Raw genomic sequence first — 17897 nt, 5'->3', positions numbered from 1 at the left:
GCGATGGGGTGAGCTCCCATTGCTCGGTCTCTGCTCCTGCCCACCTAGCAGTTTAAAAGCACGTCAAAGTGCAAGTAGATAAATAGGTACCGCTCCGGCAGGAAGGTAAATGGTGTTTCCATGCGCTGCTCTGGTTTGCCAGAAGCGGCTTAGTCATGCTGGCCACATGACCCAGAAGCTGTACGCCGGCTCCCTCGGCCAATAAAGCGAGATGAGTGCCGCAACCCCAGAGTCGGTCATGACTGGACCTAATGGTCAGGGGTGCCTTTACCTTTTACTGTTATCATAGAGCTGGAAGGTTCCCCAAGGGTCATCTAGTCCAGCCCCCTGGAACCTTTTGCACAGCGTGGAACTCGAACCCACAACCCTGAGCTTAAGAGTCTCATGCTCCCATCAAGTGAGTTATGCCAGCTATCCAATGGGAAATGTTCCCCCTGTGCTTAGTTGCTGTGTGAGAAGGGACAGGATGGCAGGATGTGGGCCCAAACCAACCCATAAGCCAGACGTTCCTCCACTCCTGCCTTGGGGGCTAAAGTGGGGAGCCCAATCCAAACTGGTGACAGTGAGTAGGGAGCTAGGAGCAGTGGCAACTCCAAATTAACTACCTGCTGGGAGTGGAAGACACTATATCTGAGGAGGTGGTAAAACGGGGAGTCAGCGACAAAGAAACCCACAGCGCCATTGAACGTGGTGGGCTTTAGAGCACGATCCTATTCACATTTCCTTGTGAGCAGGTCAACATGCTCTCTGAAGCCTGTGCTGAATATCGGTTATTCTTTGAAACTCTTTTGCCCCTCTGCCTTTTTTTTATTATCTGATGTACACAATGCTTCTGACTCCAGGACCTGTTGCTTAGCAACCTTTATGAACAAGAGCAAGGCCTTTCTCCCCGCCCCCCCCCCACTTCCTCTAAGTAGGCCGGGCCACACAAGCAAGTGAAGTTACTGACACCAGCAGGGAGAAAGAATTGCTTAAAAGTTACGTAATATTGCAGTTTGGCTTTGAAGGAGGCCTCCACATGGCCAAGTATGTGTTCTTGGCTCCCGGGCTGACGCTGCCCTTCAGCCCTCTTTCTTCAGAAGTTTTCGAAGAGATCAAATGCCATGCAGGCCGAGCCTGGGAACAGCGCACGCAAGAAGACGCCAGCTGCTCCACCACCTATTCTGGAGCTTATGGAAATAAAAAGCTGGATGGCTCCACATATTGCCATGTCACCCCCTCCTCTCCTACCAGGATCCACAAGCCTCACCCTCCAGAGTAAGCATTTTCTTACAGGGAGGTCAAAGCTGGCCAATGAAGAAAGGGGAGGGGGAAGAAGATGAAGGCAAGAATCGTCGTCTTGACAGTGCCATCTTCTGCGTGTCTACTCACAAGTAAATCCTGCTAAGTTGAATGGGACTTGTTCCCTTTTAAAGGGGTGGTACTCAGGCCACAAAAAGTCTTGGACTGGCACTGGTAAAAGTGATCGTCCGTAAAACTTCAAGCCAAAGATTTCATGCACAAAACTGGCTGTCATGACACTGGCCTTTGACACCCTAATAGTTGGGCCTAACCACTGTGTGTGTGTGTGTGTGTGTGTAAAGAAAGCAAAAATGCTCTCATCAGGCAGGTAGCTAAATCTAGAAGGGTGTGGAAAGGATGAGCAACTAACCTTGGGCTTTGATATCCCTCCCTTTGACATGTTTGTTTGGTTGTTTGTTTGTCCTGAATTTGTGCTCCTTGCTATACAGCTCTGGATCCAATTAGTGCTGTCTAAAAGCAAACATGGAACTCTTAGATACACGTCCTGAAAAACAGCTGGTTGGTTGCTGAGATACAAAGCACATTACCTCACAAAACGATTTAACGTCAGTGAGGTAAATATGGATTAACATCATACAGCTAACAAGGTCTTATTTGTCATTCGAGGCTTAAGAATATCGGGTGAAAGTTTATGAGTCAGTGTTATATTGTTAGGTGTCAGTGAGTCAATGTTTGCTGATGTTCAAATGAGGCAGCATTTTACTTGTCTTGGCCACATCTTGTTAATTTGTTGAAAATGTTTGTGTTTGCCATATATCACTAGAATATAGTTTTTCTTCAACCTAGTGATTGTATTTGAGGCTCTCAGATTCACTGGGATAGCACAGATCTGTGGCAGTTTTTATTTTAAATCCTATTTTTGTTTTGTCCAGCTTTCATCTTGCACTGAAGAATTATGTGTAACTTGAAAGCTTTCATCCCAGATCCTGAACATTAGCAGGTTTGGTAAAAAAACAACAGGCCTGTCCTGCCCCCATTTGAGCATTATTTGGCTGTTAATCAACCTTTTCCCCATTTGAATTAGACCTACAAACATTTGAATCTGTATCTGAGAAGCAACTTTAATCTCTCCCATTCGTCCCAGTAGGCGTTTCCTTTTGTGGTTGTCCCCAGCTTCTAATTTGTTGATTCTCTTCTGTTGACTAAGTACCAAGAGAGCATGCATGCACATCCTGAGTGTGCCCATACTAGCTAGTGGTCCTTCATTCTACTATCCAAGCCTGACCATCAAGCCTAACCAGTTTGACGCTCTGCAGAAAGCACCAATCAAGGGTGGTAAAAAAATGTCATCCAACAGCAAGAGCTTTTTCTGCAGATTTGAATTATGTGCATTCATGTGCATTGCAAAAATCTGTAAGTATTTGAAAGGGTTCTCACTTGCTGCTTATGGTCCTGTGTCTAAAGTAATTGTGTGCAAGTAGTAATGTGGGAAGAGATGGTTAATGGAATGGCACCAACTGTATAATGAGAAGGCCTTGAGAAAATTGTGTGCATCATTTATAGTTAATGATAGATGGTAGAAAAACTTGCAGTGCATCTTATGCTTATAATAACAAATCTAGCAGTTGTGGAATATATTTAAACAAGCAAGCAGTGAAGCAGTCCTCAAATCTTGGAAGATCCTGGGTGGTCAGCTTAAGAGTCGTGCTTTGATATCCTTTCTTGTTAGTAAGAATAGAGTTCTGTGTGTGTGTGTGTTGTTGTTGTTTTTTAAATTTTATGTACATGCTGTCAGTAAGGAGAAAATGATCTCATTGTTTATGCCAAATTTCATCTTATAATGAAAAACAGCTGCTCATATTTGCTATATGACAGATCAGAAAATAGGAGTTGTGCCCATCAGCGAAAATACGGTTTAAACAGACACATAGATGAGCTTGGGGTCTCAGTTGTGGCAGCCTATAGCATCATAGTTCCTGTAAGCTAAACTTCTGTCCCATACAGACCATTAGCAAATCGTGAAATGGCACCAGGGAGAAAACAGGCCTGATTCGTATGTTATGAGTGTGGCATTGCAGCTGCCTGGATCCAATGCTGCTCTGGAAATGCTTGTATAAGAGAGTCATGTAGGAGAAGTTGCTCCTATGAGGAACGTTCTCCATAACAGCCTTGCACCTGCCTGAGGGCTGGTCACTTGGTATTTGCCCTTTCCGTACAATTCCACTGTTTTAGTGTAGAGTCATTTGTTTTATTTAGATATCCTTCTCTTCATTAGAAATTCTCAGAATGGCTCTCCTGATTGTAAAAGAAAGATGACAATGATCAAAGCAAGGCAAATAATTACAAACTGAAAGAGCACCATGGTCAGATAAAACAACAGACCACCATAGCTTGGGATAATTTTTAAAACAGCTTTCAATCTGACATTAAGGAAACCAGGTGATCTACGTTCTGAAGGCAGGGATGTAGAACCTCCTGTCAGATCATAGAAGTAATAATAATAATAATAATAATAATAATAATAATAATAATAATATATTATACCCCACCCATCTGGCTGGGTTTCCCCAGCCACTCTAGGCTGCTTACAGCACATTTAAAAATGTAGAACATTAGACGTTAAAAATTTCCCGATACAGGGCTACCTTCAGATAAAGCCAGATAGTTGTTTATTTCCTTGACATCTGATGGGAGGGCATTCCACAGGGTGGACGCCGCTACCGAGAAGGCCCTCTGCCTGGTTCCCTGAAACCTCACATCTCACAGTGAGGGAACTGCCAGAAGTCCCTTGGTGCCTGGACCTCAGTGTCTGGGCTGAACGGTGGGGCTGGAGACGCTCCTTCAGGTATACTGGGCTGAGGCCGTTTAGGGCTTTAAAGGTCAGCACCAACTTTGAACTGTGCTCGGAAACGTACTGGGAGTCAATGAAGATCTTTCAGGACTGGTGTTAAATGGAGCATGCACCACTCCAGCGAGACAGTCTAATAACAGAATTGTAGAGTAGAAAGGGACCCCAAGCATAATCTAATCCAACCTGAATATAGAAACAAACCACTCTTTTTTTGGGGTGCACTATTTTGTTTGTGCTTATCATTTTTTTACCTTTATTATGGCCGCAGGGGCTTCAGAAGTGGCCCTGGCCTTTCTGGACCTCTGAAAGGGTCTGTCACTATAAAACACTCTTGTTGTACATAGTTAAGTTTCCTTAATTTTGGAACACTATAGTTTCACAGACCTCTCCAAGGAGATGGCACAGCACTGTAGTCATACCGATCCTTCCAAACCTAAGAAAAACCCCTGTATTGGAAGGGTGTGACCAGAGGGAGTGCGTGTGTGTGCAGAATTCACCGCTCCTCTATAAGCTGCCTCTATAAGCTTTTAAGATAAATAGGAATGGATGTTACTGCTGCAATGGAGCAGCAGTGATGCCCTGCCCCTTGTAGCCTACTGCACTAGTTAAAAGTATCTCAAGCTGCGGTGAACTCCATATATACCTTGCCCTCCTTGCCCACCCTCTAGAAGCCCTCCATTAATATTACTCATAGCCAGACAAACAGATATTATACTACCATTCCACAGGTCAGGGGGAACTCCAAGCAGCAAATTATGTTCCTTGGCTGGGCATAATTTGTGGGAAAGGCGAGGGAGTGAAACTACTTCTGAATTGATGGTAATGCCTTTTCTGTTGCTGTAGCGCTTCACAGCGTTTCTTGCATTTTAAATATTGATCTGGCAAGCATCCAGACTGCACATTATCCAATCCATCATGTCTTCAGGGTTAGCGATTTTATGTATTTTCAAGCCCTTCAGATGTCAGTCTAGATTTTCCTTCTTCCAGCTTAGCCTCCAATGTGATTCTTCTGTCATTCAAACAGAGCCGTTGCTCTGTTCTGGAGTGTTCTGTTCTCTTGCCTGTTCACAAGTTAAAAAATACTCTTGCAGAGAAAGTAGGATGTGAATGCCTCTGTTATCCTGTGGTGTCCTATATCTGTCCTTCAGCCTGTAAGTGGGTGAATCTGACAATTTTGGTTTCTTGTTCTTCCAGTCTTAAACTCAGTTCTCCACATTTTCTCATCAGTTTGCAAATTTTAAAAATCCCCATGACAATTTGTAGGCCTATCAGTGCCAATACTTCCCAAAATCACAATTTTGTATGCAGTTTTACTTCATATACACAGTTTTGCTTCATATAATATATTTCGGTATATTATTTCCGGTAATAAATGCATTTGTGTGCACATTGTGTACGAGCATATGTGTACACATTGTTTGCATGTGGAATGGCATTGCAAAATTAACAGAAGTCTGAATTTTGAGGGCTGGCTGTGTTTCAGAGTGTGTAGGGTTTCAGAAAGTGACTTGCTTAGGTTCTCCTTCAAATGTGAACTGTGAGGTAGCTATAACTGCCATATAACTAGGCAGAGTGAGGCAGCTGATCGTGGGTGTCATGAAAGGGCAGCTAAATGTATTATCAAGAATGTATAACTTGCTGTTGAAATGGAACACTCAGGATGAAACGGTTAAATCTGCTATGATAAAATGGGCACAAGATGTTGGACATAACATAATGTTTGCTGACTGGGAACAGTTGTGGACCACAGGTATGAAATTCACGGCATGTAATGCCTTAAGAGAGAATATTATGAAAATGATATACAGGTGGTACATGACACCAGTCAACCTTGCAAAAATATATCATTTGCCCGACAATAAGTGTTGGAAATGTAAAGAAAATGAAGGTACATTCTTTCACCTTTGGTGGACGTGCCCAAGGATTAAGGCTTTCTGGGAGATGATATATAATGAAATGAAAAAGGTATTTAAATATACCTTCCTGAAGAAACCAGAGGCCTTTCTCCTGGGCATGGTCGGCCAATTGGTGCCAAAGAAGGACAGAACTTTCTTTATGTATGCAACAACAGCAGCAAGAATTCTCATCGCAAAGTATTGGAAGACACAAGATCTACCCACCTTGGAAGAATGGCAGATGAAAGTGATAGACTATATGGAACTGGCGGAAATGACTGGCAGAATCCGAGACCAGGGAGAAGAGTTGGTGGAAGAAGATTGGAAGAAGTTTAAAGACTATTTGCAGAAACATTGTAAAATTAATGAATGCTAAAATGATGCTGGATTGAAATGAAGTGGCTTTAGCAATAAGGTTAAAAAGAATATGTAAAAATGGACTGATAATTAGATGAAAATATAAAGTTATAATATGTTAAGATATAGAATTAAGATAAAAACAAAGAGGGAAAGGATTTGTTGAATTAACTATGTGAACTGGAATACAAAAAAAGGGAGGTGTGAGGAGGTCAGGAAACAAGTAATTGAAATATAAGATACGAAAAGAAAGAAAAAAAGAAAAGAAAGGGCAGCTAAATGTAAAGGTATTTAATTTACTATTATTTTATATTTACTTCCAGGGTATGGAAAGTTGCATGGTGAGATTTTCTGCCTCAGGTACCAAAATAACCTGGCTGGTGTTGGGTACTATGGACACCTTGATTTGTTGGGGCCATTTCCAACTTTACTTCAGGCAGCAAAATGTCTTGCCTTGGCCCTGTCAGTGAGCTTCTGGGCCTAATTTATGGTGCTAGTGCTAGTATATAAAGCCCTTAATAGCTTGTTGGGACCTGAGTACCTAAAAGTATGCCTTCCCCCCCAAATCAGCTATCTTGGACCCTACGATCAGCAGGTGAGGCCTTCTTGGCTGTATGTCCATTGGGTGTTGTCTGGTTGACCTGTGACAAGGCCTTTTTGGTGGCTGTTTGTGGATTGCCATCCCTTGTGAAATATGTCTGTCTCCCTCATCACTGACTTTCAGGAGGAATTTAAAAACATTCTGGTTTATCCATTCATTTAAGGTTTGAAGGACACTGGTCATGGCAACCCTGAGATCTCTGCTTGAGAGAACATTTTTTAGAATGGTTTCATTATTGGCTTCCTGGGCTTCTTCAGGGGGAAGGACACAATATAAATTGGATAAAATTAATAAAAAACATCGTACTCAAATGCCCTAACCCTTATGTAGAGTTAACTTCTTACTTTTCCTTCCAGTAATTTCTACATGAGTTCATATCTCCTTTTGTGTTTTTTCCAGAGTGTTTTTGATAAACCGGCTTCATTATCTTTCTGGAAACTACGGCAATCCTAAACATGGTGCGACAACTGACAAGGGTAAAAAGAAAGAGGCATGACTCCTATGATTTTGTAGCAAATGAGGGGGTTTTGTAATCGGGCTTTAAAACATCAATTCACGATGCAGCCAGGAAAACCAAGAAGAAACTTTCTGGGCGAGAGTAGTCTTTGTAAACAGCTGGACACATAAGAGAAATATGAAGGGAGATACAGTGGTACCTCAGGTTACACACTCCGCTAACCCAGAAATAATGCTTCAGGTTAAGAACTTTGCTTCAGGATAAGAACAGAAATCGGGCTCCGGCGGCAGCAGGAGGCCACATAGGCTAAGGTGGTGCTTCAAGTTAAGAACAGTTTCAGGTTAAGAACAGACCTCCGGAACAAATTAAGTACTTAACCCAAGGTACTACTGTATAAATATGTTGGATAGCAGTGTATACAACTGACAGCAGCTGTGGTGTGCTGTGCTGGCAGGCAACCTCTAGATGGTGCCATAGAGCAATGCTCATTCCAAAACCAGCCAGAATCTAATTCAGCAGAGTAACTTGGAAAGCTCTGTTCACAGAGCTATCTGTCCCTGTCGCATTTATGTGCGGCACATGGGAGGTTTTCACTCTCCCGTCACAACAGCCTTGTGAGGGACATTAGTCTGAGGAAATGTTTCTTATCCAAGGCTGCCCATTGAAATTCATGCTAAACAGAGATTGGAAGCTCTCAGATGCACACCCAGCTATTTATTGACTGTGCCACATAGATGCATGCAAGGATGACAGGTGACACTCTCACTTGTCATTCACATGGGATTGTAAGTAGAAGAGAGTGGCTAGACCAGCCCTAGACAAAGGGAGGTTTTTGGTGGCCTCCAATTCTTCGATGTCTTTTTTTAAATTAAAAAACACACACATTTATTCAAAAGTTACAGCGCAACATTTTCAATGAATATATCCCCTCCACAGACACCTGATCATGGCATTAAAATATCCTGTTGTTCAATAAAAGAGAAAAAGGGAGACCAGATTATATCAAAGGTATCTTTTTCGGAGATGCCTTTGATTTGTCGCCAATGGTCTGTGAGGCGTTCTGATAGAGCAATACTCCAGATGTTATTAACCCAAGCCTCTGTTGGTATATTAGAGGTTCCCTTCCATTGTTGGGCAATACCTAGTCTAGCTGTGTGAACAGGAAGGAAATTAATTCTTTAGAGTTAAGGGTGGATTTGGGGGTCAAATCTAGTGATAATAAGGCAAGTGCCGAATTAGGAGGGATAGATTATTTGGTGATTTTGGAGGTCAGATGATAAACTTTCCCCCCATTTGTTCAACTTCTACCTGTTGCATGATTTTGATGTGGAGTTTCCACCCATCTATCTCTGTTGCATAAGACAATGAACATAATATGCACAGATTTGATTGTAATCATTCCCACCGATGGTGTTTCTTGAATGCGCACTGACTGATGTTGTAAATTTTCCTGCCTGTGAGAGAAAGAGAAGAACTTTAATGCAGCAGTGGCTGCACAAGTTAATTGCCAGCTTCACAAGGGAAAACAAAACTGTACTAACTTTTGCTACAGCTTGTTGAGGGGATATCAGAATAGACAGCCTGAGACAAGCACCCCATGAGCCCACTGTCCTCTATGCTCAGTGCATCACCAATCTTGACATTCCAGGTGCTCGCCTGACTTGCCTGCCCCTAATTTCTGCCACAAAGAGGACTTATGAAAAATCAGATGTGCGTTTTATCATGCTCACCTGATAGTAATGTATGTGACTATATCTTCTGTATCTTGGTCTATTTCTGTTAAAATTATAGCAATTATTCATACATGTGCATATATATTAACATATGCAAACACTTATCCACTTCTTTCTTTTACTTTGGTGCTAAATTTTCTTTTTCTTTTCTTTTCTTTTTTTGTAATGCATAAGTGGCCACCCTACACAAGGTAGACAAAGGCAGGTATCTAGAGGAGAGAATTGAGAATGTTCAGTAACTGAGATTATTTTTCTATCCAGGTTAGGCTTGCATCTGATCTAACTCTATGCATGTTTCACTTATGAATGAAAAGCAGTTGTGTCATGCCTTGTCATTTGTAAAAAAATTGGAATCAAGGAAATTCCTCGTGGAGGGAAAAATCTTTTTCCTGTTTGTGCCCTCTAGGCTGTCATCCAAGTTTCTTAAAGTCTTCAAGTAATAGGAAGAAATTTCAACACCATTCCCAACAAGTGAGTAGAGCACTAGATATTTGTGTGTTTGTGAATGTGTCGCTTGAGGACCAACTACTCATTATGTGCAAATGGATGTGAACGTGAGCACACATACACACAGCATGAAGCCACTTCTTGAGAAAAGCAGATATTAGGAATTCCAGATATGGGTGGTTGGGTTTTTTTTCTTTCAACAAGAGGCTGGAATTCCCTGGGGATTGCAAGGAATTTGATGGGTGCTAGCAGTGCTTTCCCCCCCCCCCGGGGGTACTCAAGGGTATGTAGTACCGGCATCTCTGTTGTTGTTGTTAAAAAGTGTGGCACTTACTGTAACAACTTCATGGTGAGTACCAGCACCTGTTTTTCTAGAAAAAAAGCACTGGGTGTTAGACAGATCTGCCACAGCTTCTCTCCCAAATAGACATTTCCGTGGAGCTCCCCCCACCCCACCCCCGGGGTAGAAGAGGAAGCTGTTGCATTGCACACATTCACACCTATGTTGTATAATTTCATCCTGAGCCTTAGAAGTGCATCCACTGCCCAATGAAGACTTGTCATGTTGGAAGGCATGACATGCAAGGCCAATATAGCAATTCTTTCTTCCCCCTTTGCCTCTGATTGTCTACACCTGAGCATTCTGAAGCAAGGAAGCTAGTGAAAATTGCATAGATGAGACGAGCAAAAATGCAAAATAATGAGCCTGCAGTCTTCTAGCCACGTATCGCAGAATAATCCTATTGGGTCCAGCAGGATTCCCTTGAGATGTGGTTGGCTTTTTATTCTCTAGTGGCCACAAAGTAAAGTGGTGTGAGAATTGGCATATTGAGTGATGAAGACAGTGTGTGTTCCAGTTTATGTGAGATTTTGACTTACTTCATGACCAAGTCTTGGATCTTTGGGTGCCGGCTTTATAAGGGGATGTGCTCACAGATGCTGCTCCTTCTGCTGTAGTTGTGAAAGTGACCTAGCAATGTGTGGCTTAGGTGGTTGAGCACTGACTTGACAAGGTAAAGCAGCTGTTGCCAAAATGGAGCCCTCCAGCTTTTTGGACTACAACTCCCATCAGCCTCAGTTGGCACATGCTGCTTGAGGCTGATGGGAGTTGTAGTCCAAAAACAGCTGGAGTTGGCAAAGGCTGGTGTAAATCTGCAGGCACCTCCAGGATGGTCTAAATTGCTTGTACACATGATGCATTTTTTGAAATGTGGAAAATGTTATTCTCCCCTTGCTTTCCTCTTAGTGGCAAACCAGCTTTTAACCCTCCTCCCACCAGCAGTAGTGAAACGTAGGTGTAGAAGTGTTTGAGTGGCTACTTAAGAGGTAGGGAACCTGTGGCACTCCAAATGTTGCTGGACTACAACTCCCAACATTCCTGCCCACTGGCCATGCTGGCTGTGGCTGGAGGGAGTGGGAGTCCAATAATAGCTGGTGGGGTGAGGCTACAGTTTCCCCACCCGTGATTTACTGGATTGTGCTTGTGACATCATTAATAACAACACACAGTTCCTTCCCCTCCCACTTCACTTGTTTGATAAAGGTCACCGCGCTACTTACCGTATTTTTTGCACCATAACACTCACTTTTTTCCTCCTAGAAAGTAAGGGGAAATGTCTGTGCGTGTTATGGAGCGAATGCCTGCGGCTGGCGGGGGGATCTGCTGCAGTCGTGAGCAGAGGATCCATGGTTCCCCTTCCTTTCCTCCTCCGTGGTTACAAAGCATGGATCCACATGGATCCTCAGGATTTTTGCATTGGGCTACTCCAAACTCACTGTCAGATCACATGTCTGTGGCCACAGCATGAACCACAAAAATCATATATCCACTATTTCGTTTAGAATATTTTTTTCTTGTTTTCCTCCTCTAAAAACTACGTGCGTGTTATGGTCTGGTGCGTGTTATAGAGCGAAAAATACGGTACTCATTTTAATCTATAAACGTTTTTTGCAACCCTTTCATTTTTGGGTAGTTATATTTCATTTTATTAACCCCTGCAGCGATGCCCTGCCATTTCGAGGATTGCCTTCTTGTTTATTAACATTCATTTTTTAAAAATAAAAAACCTTTGGTCAAATGGGCACACCCCCTTTCTAGCACTTAGGCTGCACACCTCTCTCCTTTGCATGTACGCGCTCTCTCACAAACACTTCACAGAAGCAAGCGAGCTTTCTCTCTTGCTGCAATGCTTCTATTACATCCTACAGGGAAGACTCTGCTGCTGCAGGATTGGGTCTAGCACTACTACAGAGCAAAGAAGAAGACCCATTATCCTGAGTGAAATATACTCGGAGTCGAGTGTGGATTTCATGCTCTTAATTCAGCTCATAGTAGTGAGGAATGAAAGTTCCACCAAAGTATCTGCTTTATGTACATTAATTACACAATGGACTGCATGTGATTGGCTAATTCCAGAATTCTCCTGTAGGCCAATAAGGTTGTGGATTCACTTCCATCTGGAGCTGGATTGGGTGGCTCCTGCAGACCAATCATATTGCTACATTGTTCTAGGACCAACCAGACTGCTGCATTCTGAATCCTATTGTTCTAGGACCAATCAGACTGCTGCATTTTGGACCCTATTTTTCTAGGACCAATCAGACTGCTGCATTTTGGATCCTATTCAACTCAGTACATAACACTAAGATTTTTTTTATTTTTAATTTTTAAAAAGAAAGGCTTGTATTTGCATGCACTATTAAGAAGCAGTGCCCAGAAATAAGAGGCTGGAAAACGTGCCTTAAGCTGGGCACATCATTGCAAATGCATGAGCCTATCTCCTTACATGTTCTAGAGCAGGTGTCGGGAGCCTACCCGCCTCTCAAATGTTGCTGCCTACAACTCCCATCATCCCTGGCTATTGGCAATCTTTGATGGGTGATGGGAGTTGCAGTACAACCAACAAGGCAAAGGTTCCTCACCTCTGTTCGGTATGATTGCAAGCTCCCCGGGGCAGGGACCTGCCCTTTGGTGCCCCTGCAAACCACCTTCCACATGGATGGCAATTATATCACAAATACCCTGAAGGTATATGTGCATCCTGGCATAACATGCTGATATTGGGACCAAGTTCTAGTGAGCCATCTCTCAAATTAAGCTCTGACAACAGAGAGGGTGTTTCTGCCAGGAGAATAATTACTGTTTTCTCCATGTGAGAGGAGGAAGCAGAGCATGGAAACAATGGGACGTGTTTGTGTTCAGTATTCGTAATATATCAACTTCAACTAATGGGATTGTGGTTCATTTTAGAAAGTGAGGTTTGCGGGGCTTCTGTTGAGGCAGAGCTCAGTTCCAGGATGCGGAACGTAACCCAGGAGAGTGGCCTTCAGCATGCACAGAGTGTGCTTCCCGTAAGTGCTTCGTCACTCCACCTCAAGCATCCACTGGGAGAGCTGATAGGTCAGAAATGGTGACTTCCAGCCAAGCTCAAGTGCTGGTGCCTCTCGTTCTAGAAATTTAACACCTGGAATTTATCCAGTGGCTCCAAATGTTGCTAGCTCGCCGAAGTCCAGGATACAATTCATGGCAAACAAAACAGTAATGGCAAAGAGGGCACCCAGATGTATAGGTAGGCGTGTTATTTATAACTGATGCAACTTTACAATCTCATCACCTTATGTTCAATTCCTTTGAAAAAAATATATACAGATGAATCATAATGCAGTCATCATTCCATCACCAGCAGTACCAGTGAATGAAATTCAGCAGGCGATGAAATACCCCAGGGTAAACGGTGAGCACTCCAGATTCCTTTAATTGGTGGAAGGTTTGTTTGTTTTTTTCATTTTCCCATGGCAAAATTTCCAGCTTTTGCTTTTACTTTTTATTCCCCCCCCCCCATTAATTATAGGGAACCAAACTGGAATAAAAACGGGGACGCCATCAACTGCAAGTCAGGATATTCTGACCGGGTGGCCTGTTACTGGGAGTTCCGATTCAGTGGTAAGTACAGGTCTTTGCAAGCTATGAATTGTATCCAGTGGAGTCCCTAAGACCGTTGGATGTCGCCTCGCATGCCTCCTTCAGGCAACTCCTGCAGCCAAGCTGGTGCCAAATGTATTGCTCTGCGTTCCTTTGGACCACATCAGTGAGGCCGAGAGGGAGTTATACAGGCAAAGTCAATTCAAATCTAGTTTTGTTCCAATCCTCCTTCCTGCTTCCTACAAGGGGCAACACTGAGACTGAGGAGGAGGAAGCTGACAGCCACTTACTGGCAGATAGATGGAGGCTGGCTAAGGTTCGCCATCCCTGATTTGCTGGACCCTAATCACCATCAAAGCCAGTCGAAGCTTTACTTAAGTATACCAAGTGCAGCTTCAGAGTGTAGTTAATAAATAATAATAATAAAAAGTAAAGGGACCCCTGACCATTAGGTCCATTCGCGGACGACTGGCCGAAGGAGCCGGTGTACAGCTTCTGGGTCATGTGGCCAGCATGACAGAGCTGCTTCTGGTGAACCAGAGCAGTGCACGGAAACGCCGTTTACCTTCCCGCTGGAGTGGTACCGATTTATCTACTTGCACTTTGTGCTTTCAAACTGCTAGGTTGGCAGGAGCAGGGACCGAACAATGGGAGCTCACCCCGTCACAGGGATTCAAACCGCCGACCTTCTGATCGGCAAGCCCTAGGCTCTGTGATTTAACCCACAGTGCCACCCGCACCCCATAATAATAATAATAAAATAATCTTCCAGAGAAACCCTAACATGATGGCAGTAATGGAATTGAAGTGCTCTATAAATGCCATGTATTATGTGTTTTGTTACTGAATCCATCTCCTAAGGAGATAAAAGGTGGCAGCAGGCACGGAAGCAATGCACACTGCTACAGCCAGCCACCATTGACAAGGGCTGATAAGGGGATCATGCGCCTGCATAAGTTCCAGCCTTTGCACAATCAGCACCACTCCCCATTGAATACATCTCTCCAATGTGTGAGAAGTTTTGGGAAAGGGGTTGGCAGGAGCTGGGATCAGGGGTCATGGCCTACTCTCTCTTCTTCCGTGCAATCTTAATGGAATAGAACATATCCTAAAAACCCTGTGGATAGCTCAGTGGGTGGAGCATGAGACTCTTAATCCCGGGGTTGTGGGTTCGAGCCCCATGTTGGGTGAAAGATTCCTGCATTGCAGGGACTTGGACTACATGACCCTTGTGGTCCCTTCCAACTCTACAGTTCTATGATTCTATGACTGAACAACTGGGCCTTAGTGGCAGGAGAAAAAGACACCCAATTAAAAATCGAGCAAGTTTGAAGACTTTTTCAGATCTATTAAAAAAATCTGTAAATTTGCCTTTTCTGTCCTGTCCTATCCATGGATGTTCTGCTGAACATCCATGGATATTTATTTACAAGCAAACCTGTACGCTGAATGGCATTTTCCATCTCATTTGTTTCAGGGGTTGCAAATCATGGAAAAGGTGACTCAAGATCTTCCTGACCTCAACTGACTGTGCAGGTATGGCCATGCCTAAACTGGAGCCAGATGTATGTTTCTTTGAATCAGTTACCAACTCCTGGAGAAGCAAGGTCCAAACATGGAAGGAACCCCATAAAATGTGTTGCAGTATTCACTCAAAAAGAGCATATATGGTACCTGGGAGAGAGGGGGGTGTTTAGTCCAGGAAAAAGAAATCTTACAATAATAGTACCAGCAGATACTGGTGGTACCAGCAAATTTCAAGAGACAGTAAAGAATTTGCCTTTTTAAAATTTGCTCCAGAGATTTGTGTGTGCTCTGATGCACACACTGATTTCTTCTGCGCATGGGTTTTGTTAATTTCATTAGCAGGAGGGGAGCACATTCACATCCACTTAGAAATGCTCATACCAATTATATGAAATGCATTGGAATAGTCCTTGCAGGTGGAGAAGCTTTACTGCATGTCTAGAAAATGCATTGATACTGGGGGACGGGGCTGGAATTGTGAATTCATTCTGGTTTAACCTTGTTGATAAAATACTTGTCCACACAAGAAGCTCTTTCAGAGTATTTGCACATTACTATCTACTCTGCTTCCAATGTGCTTCCACTGCTAGTTAGCCACAATCCATCTGTGTCCTGAAGTTTCTTGAGAAATGCTCCCCTTTGATGTGTTTCTCCCCCCCCCCAAAAAACCCCCGGCCTCCATGCTATGTGAAAACGCAAGCTGAGGTTAAGCGGATGTGTGTACAGTTCAGACAGCCTTTTGTGCATGCACTGATGACAGCTTTCTGAAAAGGAGTTGGTAGGGAGTGTTGCTGGTGTGGGAAAACAAATCAGGTCATACACATCAAGTGAAAGCACCCTCACCCACTCTCTGGAGGATAAACAACAAACACATTTAAGAGGCCATAGATTGTTCAATCAGCCAAGGTCTTGGTTATAGAGAAATGTTTTCCCTTGCCCTGAGCAATTCCTACAAGAGATCATATGTATTTTTTGGTTCCAGAACCAGATGTTCTAAACCAGGGATGGAGAACATGTGGCCCTGCAGGTGCTGCTGGATATGAATCAAATTATTCCTGCCCATTGGCCATGTTGGCTGGGGCTGATGGGTAGCACAACATGCTCTCGAGAATCACAGGTTCCTCAACCCTGTCAAAACCTTTAGCGCAGCACTATTTGTTATGTTCTTATGAATCATCGGTGTAAATTTATGGATTAAGAAACAGAAGCTGGGCTGAAAAAAGCAGCTTGAGGAGGGGGAAAGGGTTTAGGAGGAACACCTTCAGCTTCCTCCAAACTACTATTATTTAGAGCAGAAACATAATCTTTGGTAGCTTTTCTTTTTAAGGAGAATGATGCAGTAGTAGCTACTACCTTTAAATATTAATAGAAGATGTTTCCAGGAATTATTTCTGAAACATAAAGGAAGCATATTTCACTGCTTTACTGTAATGTAAACCATGGTAGTGCAGCCTTATAGTTAATCCCCCACCCAGTAGCCATTTGTGACAAGGAACTGCACATTTAGTGAACATGCAGAGGTTGAACGGAGGACCCCATCACTCCTCCACATCCAGTATAGAAACCAAATGGGCTGTTGTTGGAGGAGGGAGTCAGCCCACAAGCTACCGATTTTTTTGCAGGCTAGGAACTTTTGTGGCCTTAGTTATATGCCTATATGAATGTATTTTAACTTGTAATTCAAGCATTGGCATAAATTTTACAGGGCTTTATAGATGATAAACCAGCAGTCTGAATTATGCATGGAGAAGGTTTAAAAAGACAACACTGTCCCTGGAGCCTGTTGCATGATCTATTCCTAGCAACACATTCACCGTGTCTCAATTTAAACTGAAGCACCAAGTAACCCTGGAAACATAAATAGGAATTTATCAGAACAGCACTGCCAAAGCAGTAGTATGCTAACTTTTTATTTCAGTTTCCCTAGTTCTTCTAGCTAGACAGGCATTACCAACTTTCCCCACCAGCATTTAATAGCATCTGCTCTGTTTTAAACATTTGGGCTTGAAGTGCTATTGCTTGTGGATCCAAAGCAGCACCACCCATACTCAAAAGAGAAGCATCACCTGGTTTGGGCAAACTCCAAGGTTTTCAGAAGTACAACTAATCTTTAGGGGGAAACTTTGGCTTGCAAGTGTGGGTGGGACAGAAAAACTGCCCAGTGAGGACTCAGCATGCTCTGGGCCACAGAATGCTGTCTTGACAGTTGGGAGGAGGGAAAATGGAAACCCGGAGATGAGAATAAAATAGCCGAGTCCTGCGAAGTAATCACTCCATACTGCAACGTTTTGTTTTAGGTCTCCCTTCTAAATTCCTTATTCTCTGCACACCCAATAATGAAACAATGGGAAAGAGAGGCACACATGATGCCAGAGTATAGCCAACTTTGTTTTTTAATTAGAGTATATATACTTCCAAACTGGATACACTAGAAATTGGCAATGCAACGTAAGATGCAAAGAAATATACCAGTTACTGTCAAAATGACCCTGTACAGCCTTATAATGCAAAAAGCTTTATACAATACAAATTTCCATTAATGTACACAAACCTTGACTGTGATATTTGAATATGATACAGCAAGTTAGAAAGGTCGGAGAGGGGAAGCGAGAAAAGTGCTGAGAATGTAAGCAAATTACTAGATGGAAAACAAGAAACCAGCCTATCTTAAAGAATGCATAGTGAGAAAAGCAGGTACAAAGTGAGAATGTTGGTAGAAATGTGAAGTCTTTTAACAAGCAAAGGATATTTGTAGGGCGCATTCCTTTCTTTAGCTTCAAACAGCAAACCAATTATTGTATATGCAAGGGCTTTGATAAATACTGTATTTTTTCCCTTAAAAAAATAAAAACACTTCCTGATGCA

General features: G+C 43.0%; 1 protein-coding gene across 5 annotated transcripts; it reads left to right on the top strand.

Moving 5' to 3' along the window:
• The first annotated feature begins 211 nt into the window (after window positions 1–211).
• On the top strand, window positions 212–17897 carry C9H4orf51 (chromosome 9 C4orf51 homolog). Of its 5 annotated transcripts, XM_053403253.1 has the most exons (7): window positions 214–1257; window positions 7346–7422; window positions 9543–9607; window positions 13233–13317; window positions 13435–13526; window positions 14983–15041; window positions 16015–17897. In XM_053403253.1, exons 1-6 carry the CDS (start codon window positions 1019–1021, stop codon window positions 15031–15033), a joined length of 609 nt encoding a protein of 202 aa, XP_053259228.1. In that variant the 5' UTR covers window positions 214–1018; the 3' UTR covers window positions 15034–15041; window positions 16015–17897. The 5 variants fall into 5 exon arrangements, with proteins under 5 accessions (XP_053259229.1, XP_053259228.1, XP_053259227.1 ...); XM_053403254.1 differs by having other exon boundaries at window positions 212–1257; window positions 7346–7404; window positions 14983–17897; XM_053403252.1 differs by having other exon boundaries at window positions 217–1257; window positions 14983–17897.

The sequence above is a fragment of the Podarcis raffonei genome, chromosome 9 (genome assembly GCF_027172205.1).
Source record: "Podarcis raffonei isolate rPodRaf1 chromosome 9, rPodRaf1.pri, whole genome shotgun sequence".
Lineage (NCBI taxonomy): Eukaryota > Metazoa > Chordata > Lepidosauria > Squamata > Lacertidae > Podarcis > Podarcis raffonei.
Note: the sequence above shows the minus strand (reverse complement) of the source record. Positions and strands in the feature narration are given on the sequence as shown.

What these genes read in the sequence shown, in the direction of transcription:
- C9H4orf51 (XM_053403253.1), top strand. Translation starts at nt 1,019, where the DNA reads ATGGCCAAGTATGTGTTCTTGGCTCCCGGGCTGACGCTGCCCTTCAGC. An exon ending in TTCAACACCATTCCCAACAA is followed by an intron (nt 9,608 to 13,232) that starts GTGAGTAGAGCA and finishes AAATATATACAG; the next exon opens with ATGAATCATAATGCAGTCAT. An exon ending in GAAATACCCCAGGGTAAACG is followed by an intron (nt 13,318 to 13,434) that starts GTGAGCACTCCA and finishes CATTAATTATAG; the next exon opens with GGAACCAAACTGGAATAAAA.